Source organism: Canis lupus, chromosome 12 (genome assembly GCF_011100685.1).
Source record: "Canis lupus familiaris isolate Mischka breed German Shepherd chromosome 12, alternate assembly UU_Cfam_GSD_1.0, whole genome shotgun sequence".
In the NCBI taxonomy this organism is placed as follows: domain Eukaryota; kingdom Metazoa; phylum Chordata; class Mammalia; order Carnivora; family Canidae; genus Canis; species Canis lupus.
The window spans coordinates 255,657-276,004 of record NC_049233.1 but is presented as its reverse complement, the minus strand read 5'-3'; the positions used below and the strand labels follow the sequence as shown (position 1 = coordinate 276,004).

The 20,348-nt window shown below is 37.9% G+C and overlaps 1 protein-coding gene across 12 annotated transcripts in view; it reads left to right on the top strand.

Moving 5' to 3' along the window:
* The window catches only part of ENPP3 (ectonucleotide pyrophosphatase/phosphodiesterase 3), a 97,056-nt gene that overhangs the window by 61,956 nt on the left and 14,752 nt on the right, over positions 1-20,348 (top strand). For 11 of the 12 annotated variants that reach the window (XM_038553390.1, XM_038553389.1, XM_038553399.1 and 8 more), the window contains 6 exons: positions 1,210-1,337; positions 5,943-6,009; positions 8,008-8,095; positions 9,914-10,092; positions 12,090-12,141; positions 13,420-13,574. In XM_038553390.1, the coding sequence (XP_038409318.1) occupies positions 1,210-1,337; positions 5,943-6,009; positions 8,008-8,095; positions 9,914-10,092; positions 12,090-12,141; positions 13,420-13,574 (669 nt within the window). The remainder of the gene's footprint in view (positions 1-1,209; positions 1,338-5,942; positions 6,010-8,007; positions 8,096-9,913; positions 10,093-12,089; positions 12,142-13,419; positions 13,575-20,348) is intronic. The other variant, XM_038553391.1, reaches the window with a different exon arrangement.

Sequence of the window (20,348 nt, the reverse complement as noted above, 5' to 3'; positions counted from 1 at the left end):
AAAAAGAAAAAGGGGAAGACTGGTAAAGATACCAAAATAGGCAAGAAGAAACCTGGCCAACATATCTGTGCAAGAAATAATTTCTCTTCCTCTTCATATTCTATAACTATCTTTGCTCTATTGTCCATACATCCTTTTACATTTTTTGTTCAATTTCATTGTGCCTTTTTTTCTTATACAAATTGAGCACAAAATAGTAGTGACAGCCTTAACATAGGAGATTATTGAGACTTAAAATAAGAATGAGGAAGTAGGAAAAAATTTAATTTTCCCAGATTCTTCTTTGTATTTTTTTCTTAGAAAGGTCATAAGGGAGAAAAAGTCCCTTTGTACCTCTAGTTCTCATTTCCTCACTTTCTTTTTAGATGACCGTGAGTTGCATTTTGACACAGTTTAAAGTTATGTCATCAAGTTACCACAGTAATTATTAAAGAAATAACATGTCACTCCAGTTTGTAAGAGATCCATGATTTTTTCACAAATAAGGAGCCTGTAGTAGGTCTCAAGAACTTTTGACTTGATTTGACAATTAAGCATATGTAGGTTATTTCTTTTTTTTTAAACATTTTATTTATGTATTCATAGAGACAGAAAGAGAGATGCAGAGACACAGGCAGAGGGAGAAGCAGGCTCCATGCAGGGAGCCTGATGTGGGACTCCATCCCGGGTCTCCGGGATCACACCCTGGACTGACAGTGGCGCCAAACCCACTGAGCCACCAGGGCTTCCCTTTGTAGGTTATTTCAAGGGTAAATTGAATCCATGGTAAAAGGATTTTGGTGCAATTAAACTGATTTAAAAAATTTTTGCTGGTATTTACTAATGTGTTAATATACTTTTCATACATAATTTAAATTCAAGATTTGTAATTGCCACTCAAAATCTAGACATATCTACTGTCTGTCAAAAGAGGAGGGGGGGTTTATGGTGGTTTAAGATATGTACACAGGAATAAAAATTTAGAATGTCAAACACCAAATCATAATTTAAATCATATTTTTAATTGCAATTTAAATATTGTTGCAACAATAAAAACAACATAACTGGGGAATTTGACCACATTGATGCTAAGTTTAATATCCTTATTTTATTAGCCAGGCTTAAACCCTCTTACTTTTAAAAAGTGCTTAGTTGTCTTAGAAGATGAAATTGTTGAATTAGCTTGCATATTTTACAACATACACGGAGAAAGAATTTACTTATTTTTAGTGCCGGAAACCTGACCAGCATTTCAAACCCTATCTGACTCCCGATTTGCCAAAACGACTACACTTTGCCAAAAATGTCAGAATTGATAAAGCTCATCTTTTGGTGGATCGGCAGTGGCTGGCTGTGAGGTTTGTGCCTATATTTACTTGTCTCCTAATACTTTTAACAACCGTCTTTCATTATAAATTACCTTAATTTTACCCTGCTATTATGATCCTGTAATTTTTCCTGATCCTGTAAATTTTCCTAATTCTAATAATTCCTTGACTTTTTATATACTACCTAGCACTTCTGTGTTTGAAACCCCTGTTACTAGGGGGCCAATCTTAGCTTCCTAATCCTAACAATATAGAGGAGCGGGAGGAAGAAGCTTGATACTGTTTATAGACCATTCCAGAAACTGTCATAACCAGCCCATTGCTAACCCCTATGGGGTCTTTTTCCAGTAGTAGACAGGATGTAAAGACGATATCAGTTGTCTTCCAGGTTGGTAGTAAGTAATTGACTAGATGGCTCTTTGAGATCTTTGTCCTTTTTGTGGTTTTTATGAAAGAGCACCTTTATGGCTCTAGGGACAAGCTAACCAATTAGGTATTAACATTTCTTTCTTTTTGTCTAGTTATAATTCATGTTGATTGTTGACATTTGCAAATGATAATTGTGTGTAGAGAAAATAAAAACCATTCTGAATTGGTTCATTCCAAAATAACCAATTAATTCACTGGTTTCACAAAATCATAGCGGTGTTATGGTATATGCTGGGCTTTGTTCTAGGCATTTGGGATACAGGCAGGGTTCTTGCCAAATGAAGAAGACTGAAGATAAACCAGCAAACAAATACACATACACTTTCTGGAAGTTTAACTAATGTTTCCTATTTTTATATTTCATTCCAGTGGGTATTTTTTTCCTTGTACATAAGTGGCTTTAAATGGAATCAAGATTCTAACTGTTTTTTGGCCTTGCTTGTATGCTATGTAATGCCGGAAGATACAGGGGAAAATAGGAATACAGAGTCTGAAAGATATTTTTCACAAAGAGGAGGCAAAAAAACAAAAAACAAAAAACAAACGAGGTAGTTGGGCTCTAATATAAGTGCTTGCCGGATGAGGAACTGGGATTTTGGTAGAGCCTGTTGTATGAGACAACCCAGAAACCCAAGCAGTACCCGGCTGACCCAGAGAGTGTGCACGTTGACCCCTGGCCTCTAGATGGCTCTGGCCTCTCTTCTTGGGATTGGAGTTTCTTAACCATTCTCTGGAAGGTCAGTAGCTTTCGGTGTGACTCAACGTAGCATTCTCTAGAAGAATTAAAAAGACTAAGCTTGACTAATATTAAGTATATAAGGTTTTTACTAATCTAGGTGCATCATATATGAACAAATGATATGTCCAAATGTCGGTGAATTTCCCAAATATTTACTGTTGAGGGTATGAGAATGAAGAAGTTAGGAGGCCACTAGTGCAAAATGAGGAAGTGCGCATCCATCTTACAACATGGCTTATGGGTTATAGAAGGAGAGTCCAGCCGCCACAATACATCTGGGTATTTATTATACATTAATTAATATCTAGGCTCAAATTATGAGCCTTGTATGTTCTATAGCTAGCGGTGAGATGTAAAAAGAACAGCAGGCTGAGAGTTCAAGACCCACCCAACTTAGGGGGAACTGAAACAAATTCATGTCTCAGGGCTTCATTTTCATCATATGTAATACAAAATGAGCTTCGTTTTATTACTCCCTTGATATTAAAGTAAACTGATTTACATCAAGGGAAATGTTGACTACAGCTCTAACCAGAGCAATCAAGGCGTCTCACTGATTAAGTCCTGGGTTCACTCGACTCTTATAACACATGAGCGTCAGGCTACCTAGTTTCTACATTAAAGTATGCTGTCTTTAGTTAGTTAAAATGTCCGATATTTGATAACTAGATTACATTTCCGTTTTCAGAATTATAGAAAATTCCATCATTTAGTGTAATCTATCACCACCATTATCATCCTTATTTTGCTTAAAATGTTTAGATTTTGCTAATGTGCGGAAACCCAATTATTTGAACAACAGCTGAAAAATTGTTAAAGTGCCCCCCTTAAAGAACATGAATAATAACTTTATTTTATGATCGGAACATTACAAATACTCCCCAGGCACTTTTCTAAGAAATGGGGATAGGCACAGTCCCCACCCTAATGATCTTTGTGCAGGCAGGGAGGAAGACAACAATTATAACCAGGTGTAACAAATGCTGAGCTAGGATCAAGTACAAGGTACAAGAAAACAAAAAGAGCGATGACACAGCCCAGGTATGGACGTCAAAGAAGGTCAGATGAGACTTCCTGGTAGGTGTGGTTCCCGCTCTGGACTTTGAAGAGTCAGGATGGGTTAGGCTAAGTACTGTCACATACAGCAGGTCTGTCCCAAGCATTGTGCAGTCTGTGCATTGTCCAGAGGCACTCAGCCAAGAAGATGTGAGGCAGTGGACGCATAACCCTTGCTCAGGTCACTGAGCTCTGACTGGAGGCTCTGTCTGCAGTAGGAAACGGACCACTTTTCTTTGCTGGAAGACATCCATCTGTTGACCAAGCCTTGAGCACTGTCAGGCTGTATCATCTCAGAAGTGCTTCTGTCTTGAAATAGACAGATGTCCCAGAGCACTGGGGCATCTTTTTTAAAGTCAGCAGCTGCCCTGGGACAAGGAAGTATAGAAATAGATTTGCAGGCAGAAGGAAAGTTTCCGGTGGTGAAGGAAGCTGGTCTCCTCTTGAAGGATCCTACTGTCATGTCTACATAGTGTGATTTTGATTGTAAAGAAAATTCACATTGGTGGATACAATGTGGCTGGAGGTGAATATGTGGATGTATGGATTTGCATTTCAGAGAGTTCACAACGTTCAATAATAGTAGGTGGGTATGATCTATGAAGGCAAGGGAAATAAAAGCAAAACCGAACTATTGGGAATTAAGATAAGAAGCTTCTGCACAGCAAAAGAAACAGTCAACAAAACTAAATACAACCTACAGAATGGGAGAGGATATTTGCAAATGACGTATCAGATAAAAGGCTAGTATCCAAGATCTATAAAGAACTTATTAAACTCAACAGTAAAGAAATAAACAATCCAATCATGAAATGGGCAAAAGACATGAACAGCAATTTCACCAAAGAAGACATACGCATGGCCAACAAGCACATGAGAAAATGCTAAGCATCACTTGCCATCAGGGAAATACAAATCAAAACCAAAATGAGATACCACCTCACACCAGTGAGAATGGGGATAATTAACAAGGCAGGAAACAACAAATGTTGGAATTATTGGAATTAACTAAGGTAATGAACTGGCACCTTTGAGTAACTGAATTTAAAACCCTTAAATAGGAGTCCTTAAATAGGACTCCTCTTGCTTTCCCCATTCTAGCTAGTCCTTAGCCTTTCCTTTCTTCCCTCTGTTGGGTAGCATTGAGTGTAGCCTGCTCAGTGTTGTGATTTATTTTTCATTTTGTGATTTATTTTTATTTAAGCTGAGTGAGAGTCAGTTATGAATGTTTTGAAAGTTGATTTTTTTTAAGACACTAAAGTCCTGCCTACAGTGTGAAAACAAGAAAAACGTGTGTGCATATGTGTGTATTTGCCTGAGGAGTGGGAGGTGGGTAGTGGGAAAGTAAATGAGACAAATCTCTTAAGGCCAACTGTTGGGCAGGGGACTCTTTTTCCGTTAGAGACTTAATTTGTTTTTTTTTATAAGTTATAAATTTACTTTTTATTGGTGTTTAATTTGCCAACATGCAGAATAACACCCAGTGCTCATCCCGTCAAGTGCCCCCCTCAGTGCTCATCACCCATTCACCCCCACCCCCCGCCCTCCTCCCCTTCCACCACCCCTAGTTCGTTTCCCAGAGTTAGGAGTTTTCATGTTCTGTAGAGACTTAATTTGAACCAGTATGACGGTTTTACTTTAAAAAAACAAATCTAGGTTTATTGATATTTTGTTTTGTTTGTTTTCATGTATAAAAACCAACTATGTACAAAATTGCTAATATTGCTCAATTACAATGCTAAAATAAGAGGAGATAGGCAAAAGACTCATTACATGTTGAAAAGTCATTCAAGTAATACAGCAACCCCAAAATTAAAAATAAACTGAATTTATGAGAATGTACTAGCCTTTTCTTACCAAGTGTTATAGTTAACTTTCTATCTTCTTTATATTTTATGCTATTTTCCTAGATATGTCTTGTGTAAAATAGGAACCAATATTTTTTTCCCAGTTTCAAAGACTTGTTTCTAAAGTACTGAAATGCTTAAAGTAGTATATTAGTTAAACTATTCTTAATCACACGGATATTAACTAATATCCAAAAAGATACAGGTAAGCTTGAAGACAATTATTTTAACATTTTTAATTAATTTTTAATTGATGTATAGCTGACACATATTATATTCAAATTCTTTTTTTTTAAAATACGTGCTTCTGTTATTGTGCTATTAATGTCTAAGTCAAGGGCTTTTAAATTATATTTATAGAATCTATATTCTCCTTCCTTCTCTCCTACCATTCTGTTTGTTCCTCTAGTTATTAATTTGAATTGAAAAATAATTATATTTATGCCGTTGACAGAAAAAAATACTTCTACAAAAGAGAAGCTACATGAAAATCTATTAAAGCTCAGTATACTGTAAGATCTCATATCGATGTACTGATTGCAATGTAATATTATTTCTTTAAAGGAGTAAAGCATATTCATTCTGTGGAGGAGGCAATCATGGTTATAACAATGAATTTAAGAGCATGAAGGTAACCTACTGCTTTATTATTTTTTTAAATATTTATTGAGCACCTGCTTTTTTTTTTTGAAGATTTTATTTATTCATTCATGAGAGACACAGAAAGAGAGGCAGAGACATAGGCAGAAGGAGGAGGAGTCTCCCTGCAAGGAGCCTGATGAGGGACTCAATCCCGGGACTCTAGGATCACACCCCGAGCCAAAAGCAGGCTCAACTGCTGAGCTACCCAGGCTTCCAGAGCACCTACTTTGTGATAGGCAATCTTTAGGACTCTTGTATACAGCACTGAATGAAACAGATAAGGATCTCTGCTCTCATGAAGCTTTCATTCTATCAGAGGAATATAGACAATTGGCATAATTAGGAAATACATTATTTGGTATGTAAGGAGATAAGTGCTATGGGAAATAAAAGTAAAGCATAGTAGGTAGAAACTGGGTGTGTTTCAGGGTACCAGAGGGGTAGTATGCGGTTTTACATAAGGTGGAGAAGATAAGATTCATTGAGAGGATGTTTGAACAGAGACTCAAAGACGGTGAAAAAAAATCGACCTTTCAAATATTCAGGGGACAAGTGTCCCGGGCTGAGGAAAGAGCCAGTGCAAAGGCCCAAGGGGGCAAACCTGCCTGATAACGCTGGGGATGAGAGAGCCTTCATAGACTATGACTGGCTGATGCAACAGGAAGGACCAAGGGTTCAAGTGGGTATCTTAAGTTCAAAATATGTATTAGACATGCAAGTAGAGATGTTATATAGACACCTAAAGAGAATCCATCTACACAGAGATTAAAACTTGGGTTTTAGGAATGTAAATTATTTAAAAGATATGCAACTAGATAAGACCCTCAGAAACTGAGTGTAAGTAGAAAGGAAGACCAAGTACTGAGTTCTAAGCAATTCTACTTGAAGAGGTTGAAAGAAAGAGAATCACTGGCAAATACACCTCTAAGTATGGTCAGTAAGGAAGGAACAAAACCAGGAGCATAGTATGTCATAGAAGCCCAGGGAAGAGACTATTTGGAAGAGTCCATGAGTAATGTGTAGCTGATATTCCCCCATAGGTAAAGCTTTATGATTTTTGCAGCCTGGTTGTCTTATCTATTTCCATTAATACACACACACCTCTTCCCAAATAGAGAAAATGTGTGGGGCTCTTTTTGAATATAGTGCATTTCAACATTGTCATGCTGAGCTATATATCCTTGTAAAAATTTGGAAAGTCTCTGGAGACAGAGTGCTTCTCTATTATATAGAGTATTATTTGATAATTAAGCTAATCACTATCAGGAAAACTTATGCCTTAGGTTTTTGCTAGAAAAATTATATAGCCGTGTTACTGCAAAATAATTTGGAAAATAAATATATATGGCCATGTTACTGCAAAATAATTATTTATGTTTGACACTTTTCTTCTTGTTCTTTACAACCTGGAAGTATTAAATGTGTTATGAATAATATAATTAAGTTAAACATGAGTTAATTCAATGTAAATAAAAATATTTAGGTTTCTTCACCCTAAAAGTAAAGGGGAGATATATTTGAGAAATCAGTGGGTTAATATAAGTTGTGAGAAAACTTAGTGTTTAGAAACATCAACAGTTTTTGGCCATGTGTTAACATATTTGAACAATGATATGAAATGACTATGAAAAGGGCATCTGATGTTATATGATGAATTTATAATTTATACTGTCTAGATATAGAAGAACTATGCTTACATTGGTTGTCTACCATTGTTTGTTTCTCCTCATCTGTAGACATAAGAGGTGCTGTGGAAGCAGGTACATTTAGAGAAAGTAAACACAACACAGATGATATTTGATTGTACTGTTGAGATCCCAATCATAGGTGCAAATGATATAAAAATCACTTTCAAATCTGAAAAGAAATCTTTACAATAGCCTCAGACATAACTGGAGAGCTATGACAGAAGGAAAATTGTGTCTCTTCCAACATCTGTTTTTGAGTTGAGATGGTATCTAATAACAGTAGGACTTTTACCACCTAGGCTATCTTCTTGGCACATGGATCCAGTTTTAAAGAGAAAGCTGAAATTGAACCATTCGAAAATATTGAAGTCTATAACCTTATATGTGGTGAGTACATCTATATAAATTTAACATCAAAATGTGGCTATGGAAAAAAATGTGGCTATGGTTTTAGTAATATGTATTTTGAAATTGGTAGTAAACTGAATCCCCGAGGTGGATGCTCTGTACTAAGAAAGTAGAAAAGATGGGAATGAGTCCTCATTCAGAATGTAAGAGTGAATTCTTTGTTTCCTGATAATGATAAACATTAGATGTCAGGAGACCAGCTTTCCCATCAGTTACTTAGTATTTGAAAATTTCATAAAACTTAGACAAATAAAATTACATTTCTAATTTTTCAAAGCAGGATAAAAAACAACCCTATAAGCTCAAGTCTTTTTATCTATCTATCTATCTATTTATTTTGTAATTACAGAGAAAAAGCTTCTGGCATAAAAGGATGATAGAAAGTCCTATTATGGGCAGATGCTTGGGATTATGCCCAGTGTTTTTTAAAAAAAAAAAAAACCAAAACCACCTTAAAGAATTAGAGTCCTCAGGGATCTCCTCTACCTTTCCGCCTACATGCTTACTTCAGACCATTGTAGTAATAAATCATTATCTAGGCAAGGCAAATGGATAAGTTGCAATTACGCCTTGCACTTTAGGAGTTCTGACATAAATACACTCATAGTTGTCATTGCTAATCTTGCCAAAGGCCTGTGGTGATTGAATATGGCTTAGAAACCAAAAAGCATCCATTTGAAAACAATGTGTTGTTTCAACTAGACTCTTGGTTACCAAGCTGAGTTTGTGGTCAGGGATGCTGGCCCTTTATGGGGAGGCTTAGAAGGAACTAGATGGGATTTCAGTTCTAAGTGAGATCTATTTGGTGGTATTCAGCAGGAGCCACTTAAAGAACTGTGTTTGTAAACTATTTATTTTTTTATTTTATTTTTTTTTTTTTTAAAATTTTTTTTTTAAATTTTTTTATTTATTCATGATAGTCACAGAGAGAGAGAGAGAGGCAGAGACATAGGCAGAGGGAGAAGCAGGCTCCATGCACCGGGAGCCTGACGTGGGACTCGACCCCGGGTCTCCAGAATCGCGCCCTGGGCCAAAGGCAGGCGCTAAACCGCTGCGCCACCCAGGGATCCCTGTAAACTATTTATATATTGTGTTGTTGTAGAAAAAAACAGAAAAAGCTATCTAAATATTACACAAAATTTACGAGTTTAATATTTTAAAGATATTTGTCCTTAGAGAAGTTTCATATAACCAAGTGAATATATCACAACTAAGATTGTAAATTATTTAAGTTCTTCAAAATTGTTTTTGATAAAAGTATAGCTTTGTATGCTAGAGAACCGGGATATGCTTAAGGAACAAAGTGATCATTTAAGCGATGATACTTTTCTCTGGAGGAGCAGAAATAGTTCCTGGAAATGCCTGTAGCTTCTATAACAAATGCTGGCACTCTCTAGAAAGAGGGGGTGATAGAAATCCTGTTGGAGAGGGCAGTGGCGCCTGGGTGGCAGTTAAGAGTTTGACTCTTGGTTTCAGCTCAGGTCATGGTCTTGGGGTAGTGGGATTGAACCCCACATCAGGCTCTGCTCAGTGGGGAGTCTGCTTGGGGATTTTCTCTCTCTCCCTCTCCTTCTGCCCCATCCTCAGGCCACCCCTCTCTAAAAAAAAAAAAACCACTCCCCCCAAAACCACCAAAAAACAAAACCAGGGGGGAAGAGTCACTAACTTGAATGGCAGATATAGTACAAGACCATGTTACAGGAGAATTTATTAAAGGCAGTTTTGTTTTCTTCCATCTTCTATATAAATGCTGTTGCCTTTTAATTTAAAACTACTTTGAACTTATTTTAAAAACAGATCTTCTACACATTCAACCAGCACCAAACAATGGCACCCACGGTAGTTTAAACCATCTTCTGAAGGTACCTTTTTATGAGCCATCCCATGCAGAGGAAGTGTCAAAGTTTTCTGTTTGTGGCTTTACTGTTCCGTTGCCCACAGATGCTCTAGATTGTTCATGCTCTGAGCTACAAAATGTAAGTAATAACTTAACATATCCATAAGAATGTAAAGGGGCAAGTAAATCTATAACCGGGCTTAAAACCAGGGTAGCTGACCACCAGGTTTGTGTTCTAGCTTAGGTATTTACTAAGTAAATGTATGTGGTTTTTCCAAAACTTGTCTGGAAATGAGAGATGCATTGTAAGATTGAGTGTGTGAATATGCTTTGTAAACTGGAAAGCACTATCTGGAAATTATTAGTTACCTTGTGAGCTAAGTGTCAAGCCTTCAAAACAGTAGAATCTTGGAGCTCTCTCGGATTTCTTTTGTTTTTTCTCTGACAAACACTTTTATTATTATTACTTTTTAATTATTTTTTTATTGGAGTTCAGTTTACCAACATATAACGTAACACCCAGTGCTCATCCCACCAACTGCCCCCTCAGTGCCCGTCACCCAGTCTCTTGGATTTCTTTCATCAACATAAACCTCTTTCAGCTGCAAGACCTCATACAGGTCTTTTTAGTGGTTCAGGCACGTGGCTGAGTTCAGGGGCTTGACTTCAGATCCCAAGAGACTCAGTAAGGTGATATTCCAGTGGTAGGAGCCCTCACCCCCACCCCCCAAAGACAAGGAGTCAGAACAGAAGCTCCAAATTTAAGGACCAACCCTACCCATGAGAACTGCAAGACAAGGATGTGGGCTGGGATTTCGGAATGGAGTTGGAGCCCAGTTATCAAGAGTCCATCAAGTTAAAACCAATGTCAAGGTGCATTTGATGCCAAATTTAAAATGTTGTGGAATTCAATAAGTATCTGCTGTCTCAGGTAAGAATTATTCCTTGTAGCCAGGGGTCAGCAAAGACTTGATTTTTCTCTAATCCTCATGGTAACATTACAACACATAGATCAATAAGTATTTATAAATAAATGCTGACCAAGAGTCTTGAATGGACAAAAGTCCAGTCAAGATTTCCAATAAAAATCAAAACCACAGCCAAGATCAGGGTAGGGGTGTGGATTCCTTATCTATAGCTTACCTCGATGAAACTGCCATTGAAAATAATCATCTTATCATAATAAAACATTACAATGTGGATGTTTTTAATCTCTGTTTTAGGAGCAAAGAAGGGTCAGAGAGGCTAGGTAAACTGCCCAAAGTCACAGAAATTTGGTCTACCTGACTACAAATGTCCAAATTGTTCTCTGTAAAGAATGCCCTTTGCTGTTCAAAATGTGGTCACAGGATCAGCATCTGCTTCACTTGCAAGCTGATCAGAGGTCCAGAATCTCAGGGCCCACTGGGCTCAGGTTTAGTAATTGAAATCTGCATTTTAATAAGAGCCTCAGTGAGTTGTACTCATACTAGCTTGAGAGCCCAGGGATGTTGTCCTGCCAATTTAGTAGTTGATTCTAGCTGTGGTCAAAATGCTTTGCCCCATTATCTTGTATCTTTGCAGACTCCCACACAAAGCATCCCAAGCAGTAGTAGTATGTCTGTATTTCTGAGCGTGGCAGAATGGGAATTTAAACTCAAGTTAGGGGGATCTCTGGGTGGCTCAGTGGTTTAGCACCTGCCTTTGGCTCAGGGCGCAATCCTGGAGTTCCGGGATCGAGTCCTGCGTCGGGCTCCTGGTATGGAGCCTGCTTCTCCCTCGTCCTGTCTGCCTCTCTCTCTCTCTCTCTGTTTACCATAAATAAATAAATCTTTTTTTAATTTTTACTTATTTATGATAGTCAGAGAGAGAGGGGCAGAGACACAGGCAGAGGGAGAAGCAGGCTCCATGCACCGGGAGCCCGACGTGGGATTCGATCCCGGGTCTCCAGGATCGCGCCCTGGGCCAAAGGCAGGCGCCAAACCGCTGCGCCACCCAGGGATCCCTAAATAAATAAATCTTAAAAAAATAAACTCAAGTTAGTTTGGTTTCTTTGTTGGGTAGTACATTTGGGTGTGACTGCAGAAATAATCCTGATGGCCTTTTACACGTGTTATCACTTTGACTTACTTTCTCTTTCCCACGTTGTTTTTGCAGAATACTTCTCTAGAACACGTGAATCAAATGCTAAATCTCCCTCAAGACCAAAGTAAGTCAATAGAAAATATGTTAAGCCTTTAGTGTGTAGGCCTAACAAAACACAATATTGTCTTTTGGGGATTCTTTATAATAAGCTCCCAGAGGCTTTTGAACATAAAGATTGTATTGCTGATATACAGCAAGAAAAAACCTCCACAAAACCGTATCTAATAACAACAATTGTAAGCCTGGGGCACTTGCAGTGGTTCCAAGAAATTTCCTTCAAATGGTTTTGGCTGTTCTTTTTGTTACATGTGAATGGCCCAAACTGCCTACCCCTGCAGCTTCTTGGCTGTGTGACTGGGCCAAATCACTTAACCTTTCTGTGCCTCAGTCTCCTTATCTATAATCATGATACCCACCTCATGTCATTGTAAAGACTGAAAGAGTTAATCCATGGAAAGAATCTAGAACAGTGCCTGGCCCATAACAACATTCTTATTACCTATAATCTTTTAAATGTTCTTGTGTTAAACTCACTAGGCCTGTTGCATCATTTATAAAATGGGAGTACCTTCTTTATAGAGCTTTTGTGAAAATTAAATGAGTTAATATAGGTGTGTACTTGGTGCCTGGCACACAAGAGTTCAGTAAATATCTTTGTTTATAATCTTTTTATAGTCTGTAGGCATGACATGAATACCTTGTAGGTTTTTAAACCATCAATAACTGATGGATTTTTAAAATATAATAACAGGCATATAAAAATAATCATATTAGGACATACTTTTCTTTATAAAATGGCAATATAAAAAAAAATAAAATGGCAATATCTTTCCTATGATAATTATTAAGGTGGATCATCTTTGTTACAAAGTATGTCCTTTGGTTTTGAGGTTTCATCTCTTCAAATATGTCCTGTGAGCGGTTAGCTGCTTGGCCAAATTACTTTTCTAAGCCCTAGTTTTGTAATATACAGAATGGAACAGTAACACTTAGCCTCAGAGTTGTAAGGATTAAGAAGTTAAGTATGGGGGATCCCTGGGTGGCGCAGCAGTTTGGCGCCTGCCTTTGGCCCAGGGCGCGATCCTGGAGACCCGGGATCGAATCCCACGTCGGGCTCCCGGTGCATGGAGCCTGCTTCTCCCTCTGCCTCTCTCTCTCTCTCTCTCTCTCTCTGTGTGACTATCATAAATAAATAAAAATTAAAAAAAAAGAAGTTAAGTATGTAAAATATTTATCAGAGAAACTGGTGCATTATAAACCATCAGAGAATAATGACGCTTTTATGCATGGAAGCATTTGCTAATTTTACAAGCATTTTTATTTTATGTTATTTTTACTCTAGTAACAGCAACAGAGAAACTAAATTTACCATTTGGGAGGCCCAGGGTTATGCAGAAGAACAAGGAACACTGTCTTCTATATCACAGGGAATATGTCAGTGGATTTGGAAAAGCTATCAAGATGCCCTTGTGGAGCTCATATACAGTACCCAAACCAGTAAGTACCTGTATCCCTTGATCCATGAAGACTGGAAAAAAAATCTGTGGTTCCCTAATATTCTAAGAACTGAAGTTTGATTTTTTCAGTAGAGATCCCAAAGGGAGTTCACAGTGTCCCAGTTATTTCTCAAAAGAATTTGTGGGTGCTATGTGGGTGCAAAAGGGGAACACGTGTTCTGCCCGGAGAAATTAAAAGATGTGTATGGGCCAATTGTAAGGCAATTAGAAAAGAAGCTTTTGAAGAGTGGCATCAGAAAACAGAGGCACACTATCTGTTTTGTATATCCTAAGTACACAGTGGGTGCACCTAAAAGGTGATGCCGAGTAGATTATAAAGGGCTTTTATATATATAAAGGGCTTTTATTTATATAAAGGGCTTTTATTTGTGTTGTATGTGAGAAACAAGAGGTGAATATCCAGAATGGTAATTAAGATCCAGAATAGCTAATAAATTTCCAATAAACGAGAAAACTACAAATGTCTTAGTTAATAAATAGGCAATGAGTATGAGCCAAGCAATTGAACCTCATTAGCAACCAGGGAAATGTAAAGGAAAGCAAAAATTAAAGTCTGCCAAAAATCAGTCAAAACACCCCTTCAGGGCAGGGATGGTTCTGTTTGATGTATCCTCACACAATACAGCTGCCCAGTAAATGTTTCCTGAATGAATGTGTTGGCTACATTAATCCAGCCATTATTTTTAAGGACTGAAGGACAAAGCAGTACTTTCAACTAGAAGGGTAAATAAATAATCAAGAAGCTGTTTTTGTAAAGAAAACTGTGATATCTTAGGTCCAAGACTGATGACAAACCTCAACCTATTACTATTCTTGCTTAGGGGAGAGATACTTTTTTTTTTATGGCAAGAAAGTGATTGGTTGTATCTGATTTATTTACTCTTCTTGTATTTTATTTACTCTTCTTGTTCTAATTCAAGATTTCTGGAGAAAAAGAAGCATATTTTCCCTATTAATTGAAGATTGAAGCTTTGTGTGTTCTGAACACCAACTCTGTTGCTGAAAATGGTTTAATTGTGGTCAGTAGTAGGAGAGCACTGATGTTTCCCAATATTTTTACCAACAGTTACCTGAGCTCATGTGTATGGTTAATGGCAATGTCACTTTCCTATCTTGCAAAAAGTTCAGTTTGTGATTTTCTTCAACATACTGTGGAACAACAATGTGAAGTTATTGATTCCTTAAAATAATTTGTTTTTGTTTTTGAGAAGGGCAGTATGATTCAAGGCCAATCAGATGATTTAGTTCTCTATTTGGAAAGTCCAGGTATCAGGGATTGTGTGGAGTTAAGGGGAATGTTTGTATTTTTCATACTTTCCCCTGCTGTCTTCCATTCCTGAATTTATATGAGCTAAAGCAGAAACCAGAGGCAGGGAGATTTTAAGGGTACTCAGACCAAGGATTTAGTAAAATTCTTTTTTGTTATTGTCTTAAAACTTGCTTCTTTGTTACCAAAAGTTCCTGTCATTTAACTGATCCCACAGAACATACACAAGTATGTGTATTTCTCCCTCCATGTGACAGGATAGAATTCTAGCAATTTTCTGCTTTCTAATTCAAAAATCACTGTGTCAGTATATTGTGGTTCAAGAAAAATATGTACAAGGATGTTCTGAGATTCACATAAAAGTGTTTTAAATCAAGAAAACCCAAAAGACTTCACCCCAAGATTGATAGAGCTCATACAGCAATTTAAAAGTGTGTCAGGATACAAAATCAATGCCCAGAAGTCAGTGTCATTTCTATACACTAACAATGAGACGAAGAAAGAGAAATTAAGGAGTCAATCCCATTTACAATTGCACCCAAAAGCATAAGATACCTAGGAATCAACCTAACCAAAGAGGTAAAGGATCTATACCCTAAAAACTACAGAACACTTCTGAAAGAAACGGAGGAAGACACAAGGAGACGGAAAAATATTCCATGCTCATGGATTGGCAGAATTAATATTGTGAAAATGTCAATGTTACCCAGGGCAATTTACACGTTTAATGCAATCCCTATCAAAATACCATGGACTTTCTTCAGAGAGTTAGAATAAATTATTTTAAGATTTGTGTGGAATCAGAAAAGACCCCGAATAGCCAGGGGAATTTAAAAAAAGAAAACCACACCTGGGGGCATCACAATGCCAGATTTCATGTTGTACTACAAAGCTGTGGTCATCAAGACAGTGTGATACTAGCACAAAAACAGACACATAGATCAATGGAACAGAATAGAGAACCCAGAAGTGGACCCTCAACTTTATGGTCAACTAATATTCGATAAAGGAGAAGAACATAGGCAACACCCTTTTTGAACTCGGCCACAGTAACTTCTTGCAAGATACATCCACGAAGGCAAAAGAAACAAAAGCAAAAATGAACTATTGGGACTTCATCAAGATAAGAAGCTTTTGCACAGCAAAGGATACAGTCAACAAAAGTAAAATACAACCTACAGAATGGGAGAAGATATTTGCAAATGACATATCAGATAAAGGGCTAGTTTCCAAGATCTATAAAGGACTTATTCAACTCAACACCAAAGAAACAATCAAATCATGAAATGGGCAAAAGACATGAAGAGAAATCTCACAGAGGAAGACATAGACATGGCCAACACTCACATGAGAAAATGCTCTGCATCACTGGCCATCATATGGGGATGGGGTTGACTGGGTGATGGGCACTGAGGTGGGCACTTGACAGGATGAGCACTGGCTGTTATTTTGAATGTTGACAAATTGAACACCAATAAAAAATAAATTGATTAAAAATATAAAAAATGTTTTAAATCAGCCCTGTGTTTGAAAAGTCAGAGTTTAAATAAGCAATTTTTGGAGCATGGGCCCAGTTGGCTTATGCCTTGAAGTTTTATGGAGCTGTTGTTTTTCTATGGTTTTGATGGTTTTTCTAATTTTTGTTAATGTTATCTCAGAAGAGTTCTGGAGAAGTAGCTGTGATTTGAAATCATGGTCCTGCTACAATAACTTCAAAACTATTAGGGTTTTTTTTTTTTTTTTTTTTTAAACTATTAGGGTTGAGTAGATTGTATATAGGTTTTGCTTCTGGGGCCACACAGTAGGATTATGTGAACTGCTTTTTCAGTTGCTGGGTGAAAATTTAGCGCAATAAATTTGATTATGTTACAATTACCTTATAAATTTGATGTAAATCAAAGAACGTTTTCTGAGAGGAAAATCTAGCACTCTTGAAAAATGTTTCCATTTCTCTCGATATATATGTGTATATATGTACCATATCATTGAATTTTTATTTATTTTTTAAGATTTTATTTATTTATTCATGATAGTCACACACACACACACACACACAGAGAGAGAGAGAGAGAGAGAGAGAGAGAGGGCAGAGACACAGGCAGAGGGAGAAGCAGGCTCCGTGCACCGGGAGCCGACGTGGGATTCGATCCCGGGTCTCCAAGATCGCGCCCTGGGCCAAAGGCAGGCCAAACTGCTGCGCCACCCAGGGATCCCTCATTGAATTTTTAATAGCCTTCTCTTGTTTCCAAAGCTTGTTAGCACTAATATAAATTATGACCCAATCATGTCTTATGATTCTTCAAAAAACTAGGAACATTATTCATATCACACTTTTTTGAACTATAAAAATTCCCTGTAGGAAAAAACTGTGACTAGAAGAATTTTATTTATTTCATTATATATATTTTTTTATTGAGGTTTTTTTGCCATCATATTGTATAACACCAAGTACTCATCCTGTCAAGTGCCCCCGTCAGTGCCCGTCACCCAGTCACTCCAACCCCCGCCCAATTTCCTTTTCACCACCCCTTGTTCGTTTCCCAGAGTTAGGTGTCTCTCATGTTTTGTCTCCCTCTCTGATATTTCTCACTCATTTTCTCTCCTTTCCACTTTATTCTTTTTCACTATTTTTTATATTCCCCAAATGAATGAAATCATAATGTTTGTCTTTCTCCAACTGACTGACTTCACTCAGCATAATACCCTCCAGTTCCATCCATGTCGAAGCACATGGTGGGTATTCGTCGTTTCTAATGGCTGAGTAATATTCCATTATATACAAAATCCACATCTTCTTTATCCAATCATCTTTTGATGGACACCAAGGCTTCTTCCACAGTTTGGCTATTGTGAACATTGCTGCTATAAACATGTAAGTGTCTGGCGTTTCACTGCATCTGTATCTTTGGGGTAAATCCCCTGCAGTGCAATTGCTGGGTTGTAGGGTAAGCTGTATGATTAACTCTTTGAGGAACCTCCCCCACGGTTTTCCAGAGTGGCTGTACCAGTTCACATTCCCACCAACAGTGCAAGAGGGTTCCCCTTTCTCCACATCCTCTCCAACATTTGTGTTTTCCTGTCTAGGATTTTGATGGATTCTTGTCTCGTATTTAGATCTTTCATCCATTTTGAGTGTATCTTTGTGTCTGCTGTAAGATAATGGTCTAGTTTCATTCTTCTGCACGTGTTTGTCCAATTTCCCCAGCACCATTTACTGAAGAGAATGTCCTTTTTCTGTGGATCGTCTTTCCTGCTTTGTCAAATATTAGTTTACCATACAATTGAGGGCCCATTTCTGGATTCTCTATTATGTTACATTGATCTATGTGTCTGTCTTTGTGCCAGTACCACACTGTCTTGATGATCACAGCTTTGTAGTACAGCTTGAGATCCAGCATTGTGATGCCCCCAGGTACGGTTTTCTTTTTCAATATTCCCCTGGCAATTCGGAGTCTTTTCTGATTCCACACTGATTGTTTGTTCCAACTGTGTGTAGAAAGCCCATGGTATTAGGACAGGGATTGCATTGAACGTGTACATTGCCCTGGGTAGCATAGACAAGTTCACCATATTAATTCTTTTAATCCATGAGCATGGAATATTTTTCCATCTCTTTGTGTCTTCCTCAATTTCTTTCAGAAGTATTCTGTAGTTTTTAGGGTATAGATCCTTTACCTCCTTGGTTAGGTTTATTCCTAGGTATCTTAAGCTTTTGGGTGCAATTGTAAATGGGATTGACTCCTTAATTTCTCTTTCTTCCATCTCATTGTTAGTATATCGAAATGCCACTGATTTTTGGGCATTGATTGTGTATCTTGCCAGATGGCTGAATTGCTGTATGAGTTCTAGCAATCTTGGGGTGGAGTTTTTTGGGTTTTCTATGTACAGTATCAGGTCATCTGCGAAGAGGGAGAGTTTGACAATTGGAATGTCTCATTTCTTTTTGTTGTCTGATTGCTGAGGCTAGCACCTCTAGTACTATGTTAACTAGCAGTGGTGAGAGTGGACATCCTTGTCTTGTTCCTGATCTTAGGGGAAGGGCTCCCAGTGTTTACCCATTGAGAATGATATTTGCTGCAGGCTTTTAAGATGTTGCAGAATGTTCCCTATATCCCTACAATTTGAAGCATTTTGATCAGGAATGTATGCTGTATTTTGTCAAATGCTTTTTCTGCATCTTTTGAGAGGGTCCTGTGGTTTTTGTTTTTTCTCTTGTTGATGTGATATATCAGATTGATTGTTTTACGAGTGTTGAACCAACTTTGCATCCCAGAGATAAATCCCACATGGTCATGGTGAAGAATCTTCTTTTTTTCCTTCTTTTTTTTCTTCTTTTTTTTATTATTATAAATATAGTTTTTATTGGTGTTCAATTTGCCAACATGTAGAGTAACACCCAGTGCTCATCCCGTCAAGTGTGCACCTCAGTGCCTGTCAACCAGTCACCCCCACCCCCGCCCACCTCCTCTTCCACTACCCCTAGTTCATTTCCCAGAGTTAGGAGTCTTTCATGTTCTGTCTCCCTTTCTTTTTTCTTTAATAAATTTTTTATTGGTGTTCAATTTACCAACATATAGAATAACACCCAGTGCTCATCCCGTCAAGTGTCCCCCTCAGTGCCCGTCACCCACTTACCCCCACCCCCCGCCCTCCTCCCCTTCCACCACCCCTAGTTCGTTTCCCAGAGTTAGCAGTCTTTATGTTCTGTCTCCCTTTCTGATATTTCCCATATTTCTTCTCCCTTCCCTTCTATTCCCTTTCACTATTATTTATATTCCCCAAATGAATGAGAACATACACTGTTTGTCCTTCTCTGATTGACTTACTTCACTCAGCATAATACCCTCCAGTTCCATCCACGTTGAAGCAAATGGTGGGTATTTGTCGTTTCTAATGGCTGAGGAATATTACATTGTATACATTCTGTCTCCCTTTCTGATATTTCCCACTTATTTTTTCTCCTTTCCCCTTTATTCCCTTTCACTATTTTTTTTAATTTTTTTTATTTATTTATGATAGTCACACAGGAGAGAGAGAGAGGCAGAGACATAGGCAGAGGGAGAAGCGGGCTCCATGCACCGGGAGGCTGATGTGGGATTCGATCCCGGGTCTCCAGGATCGCGCCCTGGGCCAAAGGCAGGCACCAAACCGCTGCGCCACCCAGGGATCCCCCTTTCACTATTTTTTTATATTCCCCAAATGAATGAGACCATAAAATGTTTGTCCTTCTCTGATTGACTTATTTCACTCAGCATAATACCCTCCAGTTCTATCCACAATATGTGAAGTTTTAGAGTAAAAGGATAAAGACCTGTGGTAGGAAACATCAACTCACAATATTCTTTTTGTCTCTGGGGCTCACAATTGATACTGTTGGTTCTTCTATTTTATGACATCTTCACATGCCCCTTTGTCATTCAGAACTGTTTACCGTGATATGTTTTTGAAACAATATAAACAAATGTTTTTAGCTTTCCAGTGTCTGCA